Raw genomic sequence first — 19,042 nt, forward strand, 5'->3', positions numbered from 1 at the left:
CGTGATACCTCATGCAGCCAAATAGTTTGGCAATTCCCCACTGTCTAGGTTGCTCCATGAAGTGTCGCCATTGAAGAAGGTTCCGAAGAGCTGCTGATGGGTCAGTACCCCAGCATAGGCCAGTGTTCTCAGCAGAGACAGGGAGAATATTGGACAAAAAAAAAGTGTAAATGTGTAACAATAAAGTTTAACTTCATCTATACACATTCAGTGATCTACCCCTGCCGTGTGTTCTGCTTCCGCATTTTGGAAAAAAGTGATTGGAATTATTTATGTTGTTCTCCATGCTCAATATCCTCCTCAGCTACAATACTACAAAAAATGTCATTCCTCCATTTGATGGAAAACTTACCGAGTGCAAAGGCAACTCTGAGGATTAAACGCCATCACTTGCTGTAACATTCTTCAAAACAATCTGCCAGCTGTGCTCCAGCCCAACATATTTCCCCAGAGACTGCGGAGAGTTCTCAGGGAACATCCTCCAGGGAGTCTCTCTGACAGTGATGGAAACGATGCCCGAGCCTCCCAAACGGAAGCATGTCAAAGGGAAGGAAAATCTACAGGGAGAACCTTATATTGTTCAATGTATTCCCCCATTGTTAACATAAAATTATATTAAATAAAGCATTCTTTGTCATTTACAAAAACATTTGTTAATTTTCCCACAGCATTTTAGGGCCTCTTTCTAGGCTGCTTCTGTGACATCACTAATAGCTGGACCCACATCCATGCCGTTGTTATCTCCAGACTTCATATTCCAATGCACTCCCGGCCACCCTCCGTAAACTTGAAGTCATCAGAAATTCTGCTGCCATGTCCTAAATTGCACCAAGTCCCCTTCACCTATCGCCCCTGTGCTCGCTGACTATGTTGGCTCCCAGTTAAGCAATGCCTTGAGTGTAAAATTCTTGTTTTCAAATCTCTCTATGGCCTCACTCCTCTCTATCTCTGTAATCTCCTCCAGCCCCACAACCCTTTGAGATATCTATGCTCATCTGATTCTGGCCTCTTGGGCAGCCCAGATTTCAATCGCTCCACCATTGGCAGCTACACCTTCTGCTGCCTAGGCCCCAAGCTCTGGAATTCGCTCCCTAAACCTCTCCACCTCACTTTCCTCCTTTAAGACACACCTTAAAACCTACTTCTTTGACCCAAGCTTTTGGTCGTCTGCCCTAATATCTCCTTATGTGGCTCAATGTCATTTTTGTTTTCTAATACCCCTGTGAAGACTTGGGAGATTTTATTCTGTTAAAGGCACTATGTAAATACAAGTTATTGTTGTTGGACTGGTTTCAATCCCGATGGGGGTTCAGAGAAGAATTTTTCAGAGTACAGTTTCCATTATTCATCCTGGATTTTTTGCCTCTCCCAGGAGGATGGCTGCTTGAGATAGGAGACGGAGGGAAGGACGGGAGGAGTGGGGGTGGAGGAGAAAGTGTCTAATCATGATTCTCCAGCCATCTTGAATGCGGAGCAGGCTTGATGGACTAGCTGGTCTTATCCTGTGCGTTACTTCTGTATGCTCATAACTGGAATATTAGTGAGGAGTGGCAGAGAATGTCATCATGCTCATAACTGCCTCCAGCATCACCACCACTATAACAGCCATCAGACAGGGAATCATGTGCTGGGCTGCTCCGTAACTTGCCTGCAGACTCATGCTCCTTGAATTTCACATCCCTTCTCTTTTGCACATCTCTTTTTGGTCCCCTTCAAAGTGTGATAACCCCTTTTGAGTCTCTCCCAATGGCTTTGAGAACTTTTGTCCCCCCCTCCCCCACCCCACCACTACTGTGACACTCCCTTTAATTGTCCCTGGCCCTTTAAATTTCACTTCCACCCAGGTTTTCCACTCCCATGCGTAATGTGCACCCGAATCTGGGCCAATCAGCTGCATCCAGAAAACAGCACATTTGCTTTTGAATATGTCCAAAATCCATCAGCAGTTTTTCTGTTGTAATCAAAAATGGAAAATCAAGAGCTGCAAGCAGCTTTTCTTCCAGGGAGAGGAGATTTACTTTTAACTGGGTAGGATGGATATAACATTACCGGTATCTATGAAGAAAGATTCCTTTGAAAATGGCATTCATCAGATTTTCAATATTTTCTTGCTTTTCTATAATCTGAAAGAAATGGCATCAAACTATTTACTACTTGTTACACCCTGAAAAAAAACTGTGACACATATTTATTCTAATTCAAGCAGTATCCCAGCAGCCTGATTGCTTGAGTAATTGATTACTTGAGTTAGAATCATAGAATACGACAGCACAGAATGAGGCCATTCGGCCCATCAAGTCTGCACTGGTTCTTCCAAAGAGCAATCCAGTTAGTCCCACTCCCCGCTGCATCCCCATATCCCTGCAATTTTTTTGTCCTTCGAGCATTTATTCAATTCCCTTCTGAAGGCTACTATTGATTATTTGTATCCACCACCCTATAAGACAGTGTATTCCAAATCCTAATCACTCGTTGCACTGAAAGGTTTTGCCTCATGTCACCTCTAGTTCTTTTGCCAATCACCTTAAATCTATGCCCTCTGGTCTTCAGCTATGAAACAGTTTACTCTATCTAAAGCTTTCATACGAACATATAAAGTAGGAGCAGGAATTGGCTAATTGGCCACTCGAGCCTGCTCCACCTTTCTATAAGATCACGGCCGATCTGTTTGTGGACACACTTTCCTGCCTAACTACCCCTAATACACTTTGACTCCCTTATTTGTCAAGAATCTGCCTTAAAAACATTCAATGACCCTTCCTCCGCCACCGAGTTCCACAGACTCGCAACTATCTGAGAGAAAACAAATTCTCCTCATCTGTCTTAAAAGGGAGACCCCTTATTTTAAAACTGTGCCCCCTAGTTTTAGTCTCTCCCAAAATTGGAAACATCCTTTCAACATCTCCCCTGCCAAGTCCCCTCAGGATCTTGCATGTTTCAATAAGATACCATACGACCGTACGAATTAGGAGCAGAAGTAGGCCATTCGGCCCTTCTAGCCCGCTCCGCCATTCAATAAGATCATGGCTGATCGGTTTCTGTCTCAAATTCCACACTCCCATCTACCCCCAATAATCTTTCATTCCCTTGCCTAACAAGAATCATCTATCACCACCTTAAAAATATTCAATGACCCCGCCTCCACCACCTTCTGAGGCAGAGAATTCCAAAGTCGCACAACCCTCTGAGAGAAAAAAATACTCCTCATCTCTGTCCTAAATGGGAGACCCCTTATTTTTAAACTGTGCCCCCTAGTTTTAGTCTCTCTCACAAAGGAAACATCCTTTCCACATCCACCCTGTCAAGTCCTCTCGAGATCTTATATGTTTCAATAAGGTCACCTCTCATCCTTCTAAATTCCAATGAACACAGACCCAACCTGTCCAACCTTTCCTCATAAGATAACCCTCTCATCCCAGAAATCAGTTGAGTGAACCTTCTCTGAACTGTTTCCAATGCAATTACATCGTTTCCTAAGCAAGGAGACCAAAATTGTCCACAGTACTCTAGATGTAGTCTCACCAATGCCCTGTATAACTGCAGCAAAACAACTCTACTTTTATATTCCATTCCCCTTGCAATAAACAACAACATTGCATTTGCCTTCTTAATCACTTGCTGTACCTGAAACTAACTTTTTGTGTTTTGTGTACTAGGACACCTGGATCCCTCTGCATCTTAAGAGTTTTTCAATCTGTCTCCATTTAAACAATATGTTACTTTTCTATTCTTCTGGCCAAAGTGCACAAGTTCACACTTTCCCACATTATACTCCATCTGCCAAATCTTTGCCCACTCACTTAACCTATCTATATCCCTTTGCAGACTCCTTATGTTCTCTAGACAACTTACTCTTGTGGGGTAATCTCGAACGAGAGGTCATAGTTTTAGGATAAGGGGTAGCAGATTTAAAACAGAGATGAGGAGAAATTAGTTCTCTCAAAAGGTCGTGAGTCTGTGGAATTCACTACCCCAGAGTGAGGTGGATGCCGGGACATTGAGTAAATTTATGGAGGAGATAGACAAATTTTTAATTAGTAAAGGGTTGAAGGGTTATGGAGAACGGGCAGGAAAGTGGAGTTGAGGCTGAGATGAGATCAGCCATGATCGTATTGAATGGCGGAGCAGGCTCGAGGGGCTGAATTGCCTACTCCTGCTCCTAATTCTTATGACCTTGTTAATCTCCCACCTATCTTTGTGTCATCAGCAAATTTAGTAACCATACATTCTGTCCCTTCATCCAAGTCATTGATCTAGATTGTAAATAGTTGAGGCCCCAGCTGTGGCACTCCACTAGTTTCAGCTTGCCAACCTGTAAACGACCCATTTATGCCTACTCTCTGTTTCCTGTTAGCTAACCAATACTATATCCATGCTAACATGTTACCCTTTGATGCGGCACCTTGTCAAATGCCTTCTGGAAATCCAAGTACGTCACAACCACAGGTTCTCCTTTATCCACGTTGCTTGTTACTTCCTCAACGAACTCTAATAAATTAGTCAAATGTGATTTCCCTTTCACAAAATCATGTTGACTCCGCCTGATTGCATTGAGATTTCCTAAATGACTTACTATAACCTCCTTAATAATAGATTCCATCATTTTCCCTATGACAGGTGTTAAGCTAACTGGCCTGTAGCTTCCTTTTTTCTGTCTTCCTCCTTTCTTGAATAGTGGAGTTACTTACATTTCCTATTTTCCAATCTGATGGGACAACCTAACCGCTCCATGGTCACATATACTTACAAAATCTTTTAATTTCCAGATTTTGTTTTCAAACTGAACTCAACTTGTTAAACTGCCATGATGTGATTTGAACTCACATTTTGTGAATTAGTAGCCCAGCCTATTACTAACCCAGTGACATAACCATTACACTACTGTACCTAACGCCAACATCAATGCACTTTCCAGCAGGATAAGTCAGGAGTAGGATCCCAAGCTGATTTTTATCTTTCTATACCCAAAGAAACTGATTCATTAAAGCACTCAACTGCCATCTTGGGTGTGATCATACAACTGGGCAGTGCCATGGGGCAGGGGAATGGGGCAAGTGCCCACAACTGAGTGACCTTCAAAGAGAATACTAGACTTTCACCAAAGATACCTTTGCCACATGAACTGCAATGGTTTGAGAACCTTCTAAATGTCAACAAGAGATGAGCGACCATCGCTTACCAGCGATGCCCACATCTTGAGAATTTTATTTTAAATATTAGAGGGGGCACGCTGCTAAATTGCAGTATGGAGAAGGGAAAGTGAACAATTAAAAGCAATTAGCTTTACCTCTTTTTTCTTCTGCAGGAATGTTTCCAGTCTCCTGTTGGGTCTTTTGTCAATCATTTCGACTTCACACTGTCGCTGAGAGTTGTGTAGCTGCACTCTCAGACTCAGGGACACGTTAATTAAGGCTGTCATTAGTTTCATAGCTTGAGGAAAAGAAAAATATGAATATCCTGGCAAATTTACTCGAGCAAATGCAGTTACTACCTTGCATCAGTGCCATGGACATAACCAAGAGATTCTGTTATCATAGATATGCAGAAGTGCCCAGTGATGCCTGTCATGATTAATGTAGTAAAAATGTCTCAAGGTGATTCACAGCAGGGTTATCAAGGTTTAGGGAGGGAATTCCAGAGCATACGGCCTAGGCAGCTAAAGGCAAGGCCACCAATGGTGAAGTGAAAGGAACTGGGAATGTGCAAGAGGCCAGAACCGGAGGGACGCAGAAATCCAGGACAAGTCATCTTCAGGAGAGGAGGGAAGAAAATAGGGGGGGAGAAAAGGAAAGGAAAGCTCCCATATCTCACATCCTGTTGTATCTGCCACTGTCCCTCAATTTTGTCTGAAGTTGAATCTAAAGTTTTGGAGTGCCACTCCACTGGTTTTATGGTCACCTCTACCAGTTTCAGGACTTCCAGGAACAAAGGGACCCTTGACTGCATGTACACAGATCCCTGAAGCTGACTGGACAAGTAGATAAGGTGGTTAAGACAGCTTATGGGATACTTGCCTTTATTAGCCGAGGCACAGAATATAAGAGTTGGGAGGTTGTGCTGGAATGTATAAAACACTAGCTAGGCCGCAGCTGGAGTACTGCATGCAGTTCCGGTCATCGCCCTATAGGAATGAAGTGATTGCACGAGAGAGGGTACAAGGAGAGTTATGAGGATGCTGCCCTGGACTGGAGAATTTTAGTTATGAGGAAAGATTGGATAGGCTAGAACAGAGGAGGTTGAGGGGAGACCTAATTGAGGTGTATAAGGAGTCCAGATAACATGGATAGGGAGGCCCTATTCCCCTTGGTTGAGGGGTCCACAACCAGGGGACATAGATTTAGGTTAAGAGGTAAGAGGTTTAGAGGGGATTTGAGGGGAAAATATTTTACCCAGAGGGTGCTGGGGATCTTGAACTCACCGTTGGAAAGGGTGATAGAGGGAGAAATCCTCATAACATATAAAACGTACTTGGGTATGCACCTGAAGTGCCGCAACCTACAAGGCTCCAGACCAAGAGCCAGAAAATGGGTTTAGGCTGGAGGGCTACTTGTTAGCCAGCACAGACACAATGGGCCAAATGGCCTCCTTCCTTGCTGAAAATTTCTACCATTCCCACCAGAAGTGCTGGAGGTCATCCACACAATATGTCCACCCCTATATCTACAGCCTTGTGGAAGCAACGTCCTCACACGTACCCCAACAGTTCAAGGAGGAGGCAGCTCACCCAACTTCTCAAAGACAAACATAGATGAGAAATAAACGCCAGCCTGGCCAGTGATACCTACATGCAGACATATATAAAACAAAAATATGGGCATGCTTATTGTAATGCTACGCAAAAGGCAGATTTACATCATTGCACCACAAGTAATGCTGTTTGCCTCCCAGATCTAATATTGCCGTGGGCAGTAATTAGGCCCTTTAAAATCTAAATGGCTTGAGAATTTTGTTCCCACTTTATAAGGCAGCACAAGAGGCTGCCAGCCTAACCTTGACACAGCAGATCTCCAAGCCCTGCCGCAGTCAGTCTCCGTGGATTTTCACCCAGCCAAGCTCCCCCACTGGCCATGTTACCCATTTGAAAATCCAGCCGAGGGTCAGAGCAGTCCGGCGGACAAATCCAGCCTAATCCCATTTTCCATCTCTTGGTCCGGAGCCTTGTAGGTTATGGCACTTCAAGTGCATATCCAAGTACTTTTTAAATGGTATGAGGGTTTCTGCCTCTTTCAAGCAGTGAGATCCTATCCACTCTGTCTAGACTCCTCATAATCCCCTCAACCTCCTCTGTTCCAAAGAAAACAACCCTAACCTATTCAATCTTTCCTCATAACCAAAATTCTCCAGTCCAGGCAGCATCCTCATAAATCTCCTTTGTACCCTCTTCAGTGCAATCATATTTTCCTATAGGGCGGTGACCAGAACTGCATGCAGTACTCCAGCTGTGGCCTAGCTAGTGTTTTATACAGTTCCAGCACAACCTCCCAACTCTTATATTCTATGCCTCAGCTAATAAAGGAAAGTATCCCGTATACCTTCTTGACCACCTTATCTACTTGTCCAGTCAGCTTCAGGGATCTGTGGACACGCACTCCGGGATGTTGCTGGCATTGAAGATGTGCTAAGATTCCACAAAGACGCAAAGTCCTGGTCCTTTACCTCTTTCTGCTTTGGGTCAATTATCCACAGCATTTCCCAAGTTTGGGACAAATCGCAATATTCTCACCTGCAAGCGTGCTGGTGTGTCGGAAGGCTCGCACTTGAGAGTCTGATAGTCCGGTTAACAGGGAGATCACTGTATCCATCAGGTACTCATCATGTACGATAGTGTACTGGCAATGCTGAATCAGTACAGAGAGAAACTCACAGAAATTGGACTTGAATTTCTTCCAATAGGGTCCTGACATTGTAAGGGGATAATCCCCACTGTCCTGTAAAGAGAGCAAGAGGTAATAATGACCAACCAGTGAACCCATTAGAGTTGCCAACCTTCTAGAACTGTGCTGCACTCGCCGAACGACATTGGCTGTCGGTCTGGCAATGCCTCACTTTTAAAAGTCTCATCCTTGTTTTCAAATCGTGCCATGGCCTTGGCCCTCCCTACCTCTGTAACCTCCTACAGCTCTCCAAGATCTCTGTGCTTTTCCAATTCTGGCCTCTTGCACATCGCCAATTATCATTGCTTCACCATTAACAGACACTGCCTTTAGCTGCTAAGGCCCTAAGTTCTGGAATTCCCTCAGTTCTGGAATTCCCTCCGTAAATCTTTCTGCCTCTCTTCCTCTCTCTTCCTTTAAGATGCTCCTTAAAGCCTAACTCTTTTACAAAACATTTGGTTACCCGTCCTTATGTTACTCAGTATCAAATTTTGTTTAATTGTTTGTGAAGTGTCTTGGGATCTTTTATACTGATAAAGGTGCTCCATAAATGCAAGCTGTTGTTGTTGTTGGAGTCTCCAAGAATTAAGGATTAATTACCTGGATGCTGCAACCCAGGAGAAAAATCATAGGAGACATTAAAACATATTTTTGGATATCGATTGAAAACTTTTATTAGTCATAGAAAAATTGAAAATGGGGAAAGGAGGGGATTTAATTGTGCAGGGCTGTTAAGGGCGTGAGGTCATGTGATGAAAGCTGGAGGAATACATCCAATCAGAGTAGGCAGCCCTCGAACAAGTAGCTCATTCACTAAACAATCTCCCAGAAAATGTGGGCTGGATTTTGTTCTCCCCCAGGTGTCCAGTTCCATGGCGGGGGGGGTGGGGGAGGGCCTGAAGATGGCTCCGGATAAGGCCCGCAACAGACCTAGACACCGTAAGGGCCCAGCCTGATCCTCCCGGTAGCGGCGAGGCTCTGTGACGGCCCCCCCCTCCCCCACACCACTGGGTGACGGGACCACAATTTAAATATTGAAATGAATAACATTAAGAAATTGAAATAGACTTACCTGAGGTCTTGAGGGCCCGCCGCGATATTCTGCGTGACAGCTGGCACACCTGCGCCTCAGATCCCTGTTCGGGGAAACGCGGTGCCACACTGGTGGGGAGGGGGGAGGAGGTAAGTTTATCATGTGGGGGGTGGGGAACGGGGTCAAATACACGTGTAGGGGATGGTGGGAAGGGTTGGACCTTAAACTTTGTGCAGTTTGGGGGGTTTAGGTCAGATGTAAAAGGTAAGTGTTTTGGGAGGGAACAGCAAATAGTTATTGTAATTATTATGGGGGGGGGGGTGGGAAAGGGGTGTTAAAATGTTATACATTTCATTTTGGGAGGTAGGACTTTAAAAATTTAAATTGGGCGGCAGGGCTGGCTGCCCTTTAAAAATGGCGTCCGCGCCTGCGCACAGACAGCTGACACCATTGCCAGGGACGGACAGCCCGTCCCCTCCACAAGATTGGGGAGGGGGCTGCAGGCCGCCCCCGGCTATTTAAATGAGCCACGGCACTAAAGATCGCGGCAGCTCTCTGGTCATGCGCCACCATTGTTTGAGCTTGCCGCAGGCTCTTAAAATCCAGCCCTGCTTCTCCCTTGCATTCCTCACCTCACCTCCCCTCCCCTCCCCGCCCCCTCACGGTAGTAGCTATACGGTTAGTCTAAACACAGTTTTATTCACATTTACAAAATGGATGCCACTGATCATGAGTGGGAGAGAGTCATTTTGTCATCAGCTCCAACACTTACTCCTGTTATACCACAAGTGCATTTTTAGAATTCTTTCCACTAATAAATGGAGAGTTTTGAGACACTGTGAAAATGGTAAAACTTGACAACATGTTACGGAAAGCAGCATGACACAAAAAGCTCTTATGTATCCTCTGCTCCCAAATCTGCAGAGATCTGTCCATGTTGTTCTCAGATTTAGTTAAGGGCAGGAAAATGGGAAAACTACAGAATCCATGGGAATTTTGGTTGCTGCTAGGCACCTTTCCCCCTAACATTGCTCCTCCACCCCAAACAGGATTCTTTCCAATTCTAAAAATGCCAGTGTGGTGCAACAGGAAGAAGTGTTGAAGCTTGTGGTTTAAATTGGGTCATGTAGCCTTCATTTTTTTAGGTGCTACCTGGTCTCCTAATGCCCCAAAATGGCAAGAAGAAAGCATGCATGCACTACCAAGGGGAAGTGTGCCACTCACTATATTGGGTAAGAATGAACAAGAGGCATCCTTTACCCATGCCTGAAGCAGGCATTAGGCCCATCACATATGCAGATAACAAGCCTAACGCCTGCCTTGGATCCTTGCCACAACCATGGTTCGCCCATAGGCAGCTACCTTGGAGCACCTACATCCAACCCAGTGCCATCTTCATTATGATGAGGCCCGGCGCCCAATATCCGGGGCTGTTTGGACTTCACCACTTGTGTGCGAGGCACAAACGCTGGGCCAAGGGGCCAACCAAAAGTGGGTGGTCCCAAACTTAACCCCCGACGCTTTTACTCTGTTAACTTAGCTCCATCCCACACATGAACAACTGTATCTGTGGCCTAAGTTTTATTATCCAATAGCTTTGCTGCTCCAGTGTGCATTGCTGAAAGCGGGAATGGAAACTATTGAGGAGCAGCCCCCAGTTTTACAAAGGGTAATATAAGATTAATTTTATTTTTGAAATAAAATTGGTTTATCAGCATAGGGACATATTAACTCAGTAAAAACCCATCCACTTGCACAGATTAAAATCAGGCCTTTAAAATCTGGCCTCCCTCACTGCAAGGGTGATTTCAATGAGAGAACTCTTACGCACATGTCCCATACCAATTTCAAAGGAGACAAAAGTCACCTGCTGTAAGGTTGATTCCAACTGCAAGTCTTTACGAGCCTTTCATCGCTCAGCTTCACAGGAAACTAATATACTTTTGTGTTTTTTTATAATGGAACATGTGGGAATATTTTTCCCTTCACAGCTGACTGGCTAAGAGAGTGAGGCATCAGAGGACCACCTCCTCCACCTGGCTGAACTTGTTCTCACATTGAACAACTTCTCCATTGACTCCACTCACTTTCTCCAAACAAAAGGTATTACGATGGGTACCCGCATGGGTAGTAGCTATGCCTGCCTTCTTGTGGGAAATGTGAAACATTCTTTATTCCAGTCCTTCTCAGGGCTGCTCCCTCACCTTTTCCCAGTACATTGATGACTGTGGTGGTGCCATTTCCTGATTTCAACCCAAACTGGAAAATTTCTTCAACTTCGCTTCCAATTTCCACCCTTCTCTCACCATACAACCATTAAAAAAAACTAGCCGCCCACATGGTCCATCTCCAACTCTTCACTTTCCTTCCTCGACTTCTCTATCTCGATTTCCGGGGATAGGCTGTCATCCAATATCTACTATAAGCCCACCTTGATTACATTTTCTTTCACCCCTTCCTGCAGGGACTGTATTGCATACTCCTAGTTTCTCTGTTGCATCTGTCTGATGATGCAACATTCCATACTTGTGCTTCCGATGTGTCTTCCTTTTTCCTCAACCAAGGATTCCTCTCCACTGTGGTTGACAGGGCCCTCAAATTGTCCATCCCATTTCCTGCACTTCTGCTCCCACCCCTTCCCTTCCCTTCCCTCCTGGAACCATGATAGGGCTATCCGTGTTCTTATCCCACCAAATAAAATGATTCAAGGGATCATTCTCCGCCATCTCCAGCATGATGCCATCACCAAACACATCTTCCCCTCTCCTCCCTTTTCAGCATTCCGCAGGGACTATTCTCTCTGCGACACCCTGGTCCACTCTTCAATCACACTTAACACGCCCTCCCCTTCCCCGACACCATCCCATGCAAGTGCAGGAGGTGCAACACCTGCTCTTTTACCTCCTCCCTTCCCACCAGCCAGAGCCCAAAGCACTTCTTCCAGGTGAAACAGTGATATACTTGTACTTCTTTTAATTTAGTTGCTGCTCACGATGTGGTCTCCTCTACACTGGGCCGACCAAATGCAGACTGGGTGACTGCTTTGCAGAACACCTCTGTTCAGGCACAAGCATGACCCTGAGCTTCCAGTTGCCTCATTTTAATTGTCCACCCTCACTCTGACCTCTCTGTCCTCGGCCTCCTACACTGTTCTAATGAAGCTCAGTAAGCTCGAGGAACAGCACCTCCTCTTTCGATCAGGCAGTTTATAGGCTTCTGGACTCAACAATGAGTTCAACAATTTCAGATCGATGACCCTGCCCCCATTTTTCAGACAGCGGCTGCTGGGAATGATTCTTTTGTTGTTACTGACAGCTCCTCTAGACCCATCCCTAGTTTCTTTTCTTGTTCCATTGTAACTTAATTTTGCCTTGCACCATCATGTTTTTTGTTCTTTCCTCCCCTCCCCCCTTTCCCTGCCTCTGTACTTGCTTAAAACCCGTTACATCCAAACTTTTTTCAGTTCTGATGTAAGATCATCGACCTGAAACATTGGGCTGGATTTTCGTTTTTGACTTCGGTATAATTTCCAGGTCGCAACCCCTGCACGGCATCGGCATGACATGCATGCCCCGATGTTTGAATGAATGGCCAATTAACGGCCAGGGGACACACTTGCCATCTAATTAAGGTTGGCAGATAGGCTCCAAAAGCCAATAGGAAACCTTCCAACAATGAAAGAGCTGCAGAGAGGGAGAGGGAGGGTGTCTCCTCTCAGCACTTTTAAAATTGTTGGAACTAAAAATGGCCACAGCTGCCAGACCGCTATTGGAGGAGGAAACCCCTCCACAGGTCGCAGGCAGGGAGGGTGTTAAAAAAGTGATATGGGGCCCCCGGGTCTACCACCGGGAAGTCACCTCCATCCACTGGCCGTGTTTCGGCCACTGCAGGGGGCCCGCCTGCTGACTGGACAATCCTAGTTGGCACAAGAGAGGGACCTTAATAGCCCATTAATTGCCTTAATTGGCTAACTGCCACTTGTGGGCGGGTAGACATTGCACCTCCGACTTGGCCTCTTTGAAAATGGCCCGGAGGCAGGAAGATGCCAGCAAACTGGCACGCCGCTCTCCCGCATCGATTTTTCTTCCTACCCCACTCCGGTTCCCCCCACCGTCCCATCGGGCTTCAAAAATCCAGCCCATAAACTCTGTTTCTCTCTCCACAGATGCTGCCTGACCTGCTAAGCATTTCCAACATTTTCTGTTTTACTTTAAAATATGGATCACCTCCCTCTGCAGAGAATAAGGCGGGGGGGGGGGGGGGGGGGGGGGGGAAAAATCACTACTTAAATAAATAAAAACTGTGGTGATGGGGGAAACGCAGTCATCATCAAAGTAAAGAAAGTTGACATCATACCAGATCCAGTGGCCATGTAACATTGAGGATCCAGGGGTACACCATGAACTTCTTGTACTGTAAACCTGTCTCCTGCAAATAGATACAATGGTAAAATTGAATTTCAGGAGCATTGTGAAAGGCAAATGTCATTTTTCTTGGGAATAGTCTTCAATAAATGTCTATGGGCTTCTTTGATTCAATGTTTTAGTAACTTTTTGAGACTGTGACTGACGTAGCAACAGAATATTGTGCCAAATCAGATTCTCAGAACATCTCAAGTGTTTCACCTACAATTAATTACACTGAACTCCTGTCACTCTTGTGTGAGTAAATGCAGCAGCCATTTTACATACAGAAAAATGCCACAAAACAATACTTGTCCAGTTACTGTCACTCACACAACTGATCCAACCTTTCCCTCGCCCATTTCACTGGAAAGTCCAAACTCATAATGTTGGGAATCTCATGCTAGAAATTGTCAGGTCATCTTCACAGCTCAAATCAGTCTCCTGACCTGACAGCACAACGTGAGCTCCCTCACCACACAGATTGCAGCAGTTCACGAAGACTCACTACCTCCGTCACAAGATCAACAAGGAATGGGCATTAAATGGCCTCCAGAAGTCCAGACGCTGAGAATTCATAGTTTTTATTTTTATTATTTTATTTATTTTAGAAAAGGGCAGAGTGGATGGAGCTAAACTGTGCCAGACTGTGATGCTGATGATGTGGAAGTGTCTGATGGTGACAGGATATGCACAAAGTGTTTCATTCTCCAGCATTAATTGCGACCCCCACCCACCTCCCCCCCCCCCACCCTGAAGAGAATGAGAAATCATTAGTGAGATAGAAATTCACCTTTCTCAACCCTGTAGATGATAAATTTAAGAATATTTGCCCATTATTGTTCGCAGCAGCGTAGCACCAAACTTGACCCCATGGCGAACTGAGGGTCAGAGGAGTGGGCCAAATATATTGCCCTGCTAAATCAGTTGAAAAAGTTACCAGAGCTGTTATTGCAAGTTTAAAAGCAGCTGAACCACTGTAATATAACTCCTTCCCCACTACTTGTCACACCCCCTCTCCTGAAGTGCCAAGTACTAATGGGGTTGGCTCCATGTATGCTACCCATAAGCATGCCGAAGCAGCCATACTTCACATGTGAGCCCAGACGGAGTGCAAAGAGGCTATTTAAGCAAAGAGGGCATCACACAAGTGACAGCCACACAGACACATGGGGCTTGATTTTCAATCCGGGGTCGGGAACCTGATGCCCGGCTCATTTCCGGGTCCTGACCTCGCACCATGACAGCGTCGCTAACGCAACAATATTTTGTAATGGAAAGCCACTGATTGGGCTGGAGGCCAGTTTGGTGCCCAATTAGCGACGCCGAGCGCTGAGGAGAAACATTTTCTATCAGAGGGTCATGAGTCTTTGGAATTCTCTTCCTCAAAAGGTGGTGGAAGCAAAGTCTTTGAATATTTTTAAAGCAGAGGTAGATAGATTCTTGATAAGCTAGGGGGTTAAAAGGTTATCAAGGGGAGGTGGGAATGTGGAGTTGAGGTTACAATCAGATCAGCCATGATCTTGTTGAATGGCGGAGCAGGCTCGAGGGGCCGAGTGGCCTACTCCTACTCCTAACTCGCATGGAGGCGGGAAACGGCTCTATGTTGGAATGAACAAAGGCAGACAGTAGCCGTGATAGGATTTGCTGCTGCCTTACAGAATGCAGCAGGCAGGTGATTAGAGGGCCAGCAGCATCACTGCACATACAAGTGGCCAAATGGAAGGTAATTGGCCCATTCTTTTTGATTCACCCTATTTTCATTCACTTTACTCTTCAGGAACAGCACATTATGGCTCCCGACAGGTGAGCGCTAACCTGCCCCAAGCCTGACGATCAAAAATTTGAAACTGCTCCTCGGAAGCCTTTTAATGAGCTGAGCAACAAGCTTAGCAACCATTTAATTGGAGGCGTGCGGGTTTCCGGCTCCCCCTTCTCTGAAAATCGCTGCGTGCTCTGGAGGCGTGGGATCCAGGGACACCTTCCAGGAACGCAATCTTCAATGTGCTCACACCCAAGGCCAATTGAAAGTCCAGCCCCTGCACTTTCCAGCACACATCACTGGATAGCAATTAGGAGCAGGAACCCTGGCTGTTTTTTTACCTTTCCTCTTCCTACCCCAGCAGCATTGAGGCTAATTGTAGCACTCCAGATCTCTTCTCTGGAAGAGTTTATCTAACCTAGCACAGTCGATCAAAATGGAGAACCTCCTGGTCTATATGGCTTTGTGTGGCTGCATGGTTTCGGACCGGCCTCTTGTGCATCTTCTCCCTGACCTCACAAGCATTGAGCTGCACAGTTCCTGCATTTCGGAATTTTCTCCCTAGAAGATCGAGGTGTTTATAATGTTAATTAGACTCAGCTGGTAAGAAACAGAGAATTCTCAGAGGACTGTAGATACTCAGTCATTGAGTACATTCAAGGCTGAGATTGATAGATTTTTGGTCACTAAGGGAATCAAGGACTATGGTGAGCAGGTGGGACAGTTGAGTTGAGCTAGGAGATCAGCAGTGATCCTAATGAATGGTGGGGCAGGCTCAAGGGGCTGTATGGCCTACTCCTGCTCCTATTTCTTATGTTCTTATGTGCATACCGTGCATTTCCTACCAAAGCACTCAAGGAGCTGCCATTGCACCTTTTAGCTGTGTCAGCCTGTGACAACTGTCTCGACAAGCTGTCCGATTTGTTGACTCCATGCATGTATCCTGCCTGCTGTGAAATTGCTGCTTATACTGCATTCAAATCTACAATTTATGTGTGGAAGAAGATTGAATATACAGCACAGGATGAAAACTGTGTTTTCAAATCAATCTCAAAAACTTTATTTCACCTCATCAAATTCCTCAGTCATTTTTCTCCTAATGTCAGGATTGTGCACATTTTGAAAAACCTCGGCCGTAACCATCCCTGCAACAACAGTAAAAAAAACACTTAGAATAAAATACATTACTTAAAAATATTCATGCATGAGAATAAAATATATTACATTTTGACAAAAGAAATGACCTCATAAAGCAGAATGTATAAATAATAAAGGTACGCGCAATAAGATTCAGTTGGTCAGGAATCCCAGGTCCTCAGATTAACCCATTGCGCTTGTGGCAAGGGGTTGCCACACATTGAGTTTAGATAGGACTGTCTGATTTTGGGCTTGGTTTGCACAGTCCAGTTTTGGATGGGAAGGTAGAGCTTTGGGTCACAGTGTCTAGTTTTCAACAGCATAATCTGGTTTGGACAGAACATTCCAGTTTTGGACTGACTACAATAACAACAACAACCATAACTTGGATTTATTAAGTGCCTTTAACATAATAAATTGTCCCAGAATGCCTTGCAAAGACAACATTAGACACGGGGTAGTGAAGATTCATAGGAATTGGCCAAAGACTGGATGAAAGAGATCACATTGAGCAGCCCTTTGACAGAGGGGAGACAGGTAGCAAGACATAGACAGTTAGGGAGAGTGTTCCAATGTGTGGGACCAATATTTATGATGGCTTTGTTGCTAAAAGCTGCAGATAGACAGAGGATGCAAAGGGGTTAAATGATTTGCAGGAATGCCCTGTCACATAGACTGAGGGCAATTACAGACTGAACGAGGCCTTAAGCCATGCAAGGACGTAGGCAAAACAAAGGATTTTTAATTTGATATATTGGCAAATGGAGAATCAATGGAGATTAGCGAGATCCGGGCTGAAAGCACAGAGGAATTTAGCGTGGGATAGGATGCAAGTGGACAAGATATAATTTACTTAAAATGGAACTTGTAAGGTCATCCAGGAGAGTACTAGAATAGTTGAACCAGCAGATGATGAGGCATGGATGAGGGGATCAGCAGCACTGAGACAGAGCAGAGGCAAGCACTGATCTGGAGCTTGAAATAAGCATTCTTGGTGAGGGCCTTGCTGTGGGGTTTGAAGCTCAGCTCAGGGTCAACAGGACATTGAGACTGGCAGCAGTTAAATAGGTTTGCTTTAGTCTTTCCCAAGTTAAGTTGGTGAAGATTCTTGCTGAGGACAGACAGTCAGTCGGCATTGAGATAATTGTGAACTAAGAGTGGTGGTATAGAGGTAGAGTTGGGTACCGTTAGTAGACACATGGCAGCTGTCCCCACCCTATGAATGATACTAAAGTGAAGCCTACAGAAAAATGGATAGGATCTAAGATAGGAATGGGTCAAGAATGAAATCTTGGGATAGATGCAAGGTGGCTACTTGGGGAACAGAGGAGGAGCCATTGGTAGAGATATGCTGGGTGCATTGGAACAGATAGAAATGTAATTGTCAAAGGAAATGCCACGGAGTTGGTGAGAATAGAGTGATCAACCATGTTGCAAGAGAAATACCAGAATTGATTAGGAATCACAAATGATCCAAAGGAAGGAAATGACAGTCACACAGTGAGCTCAAATCAGTGTGCTTGATTGATAGTGGCAGGTAACACTGATGAACCTTGGTGTGACCATTTGATGGTTGATTGTCATCTTATGTAACATATGAGCGGTCATTAAACACAAACCAGTGACAGCAGATCAATGTGTACATTTTCTTCAATCTGATTGACTCGGTTACCTTATTTAACGCAGATAATTTCTAAAGTTGCAAGCAACGGGTACCGATGGGAGTTACCATTGGGACTAGTAAGCAAAGTAACTCCGCCCACCAATGGAAGAACTGGTCCCATTAGTTGATGGTACAAGGACTAGGGGGACACAGGTTGAAGGTTTTGGGCAAGAGATACTGGGGGATGTGAGGAAGAACTTTTTTATGCATTGAGCAGTAATGACCTGGAACTCACTGCCCAAGAAGGTGGTGGAAGCGGAGATAATCAATGATTTCAAAAGGAAATTGGATGGGCATTTGAGGGAAACAAACTTGCAGGACTATGGGGATAGAGCAGGGGAATGGGACTGACTGGATTGCTCTACTGAGAGCTGGCATGGACTCAATGGGTCAAATGGCCTCTTTCTATACTGTTATGACTGTATGACTTTTACAAGACCAGTAATGCTAAAGGGGCTTGGTTGGGTGTGGGGACTCCCTCCAATGGGAGTTCCTGCATCCCATCCCTCAGCTTGGACCCCTGAAGTTAAGAAGCCTAAAAACTGTTGGTCGGGGTTAAAGCAGCTCTACACAGGCATCTGGAATGTTTTTCCAGCATCCCCCAGAAACCAACCAGCTACCACTACCATTTCCTAGGTCTTTGCAATGGGGGTGACACCAAAAGCATGGTCCCACTGTCCCTCACCCAATGACCTTCAGCAGGGTCAGTGGCAGTGGCATGATTTCTGGCACAATGGCTGGGATCGGACCGTAGCCTCCTCCCTCTACCCCTCCGCACAACACCATGCCCCCCAACCCTGCCCCATCCAATTGTGTACTATTTCCAAATAAATGATTAAATTAAGAATTTTCTAAGCCGTGTATTGCACTACCAGATGCAATTAAACTCCGCTTTCCTCCACCTACAGAATTTAAGACAGCATTTTCAGAAGCAGATAAGCTCCTTTTCTACCTCCTATCAACCCAAGAACTTTGGAGCTAGAGACTTTAATGAAGAAGGAAAGACCTTAGCTGTAAGTGGGTGTGGTAGTGGGTTTATTGAAAATGGTTCTAGAATGAGAGAAAGAAAAGATTTTACATTTATACAGCGCCTTATCGTTGGAACATAGGAACAGGATGAGGCCATTCAGCCCCTCGAGCCTGTTCTGCCACTCAATGAGATCATGGCTG

General features: G+C 45.2%; 1 protein-coding gene across 3 annotated transcripts in view; it reads right to left on the reverse strand.

Annotated features, from left to right (window-relative positions):
• Positions 1–19,042, reverse strand: part of LOC137371161 (cohesin subunit SA-2-like) — a 145,183-nt gene that overhangs the window by 74,315 nt on the left and 51,826 nt on the right. For all 3 annotated transcript variants that reach the window (XM_068033226.1, XM_068033224.1, XM_068033225.1), the window contains exons 7-11: positions 16,141–16,217; positions 13,264–13,335; positions 7,724–7,928; positions 5,288–5,430; positions 2,050–2,123 (exon numbers count right to left, since the gene is read on the reverse strand). In XM_068033226.1, the coding sequence (XP_067889327.1) occupies positions 2,050–2,123; positions 5,288–5,430; positions 7,724–7,928; positions 13,264–13,335; positions 16,141–16,217 (571 nt within the window). The remainder of the gene's footprint in view (positions 1–2,049; positions 2,124–5,287; positions 5,431–7,723; positions 7,929–13,263; positions 13,336–16,140; positions 16,218–19,042) is intronic.

The sequence above is a fragment of the Heterodontus francisci genome, chromosome 6, assembly GCF_036365525.1.
Source record: "Heterodontus francisci isolate sHetFra1 chromosome 6, sHetFra1.hap1, whole genome shotgun sequence".
NCBI lineage: Eukaryota > Metazoa > Chordata > Chondrichthyes > Heterodontiformes > Heterodontidae > Heterodontus > Heterodontus francisci.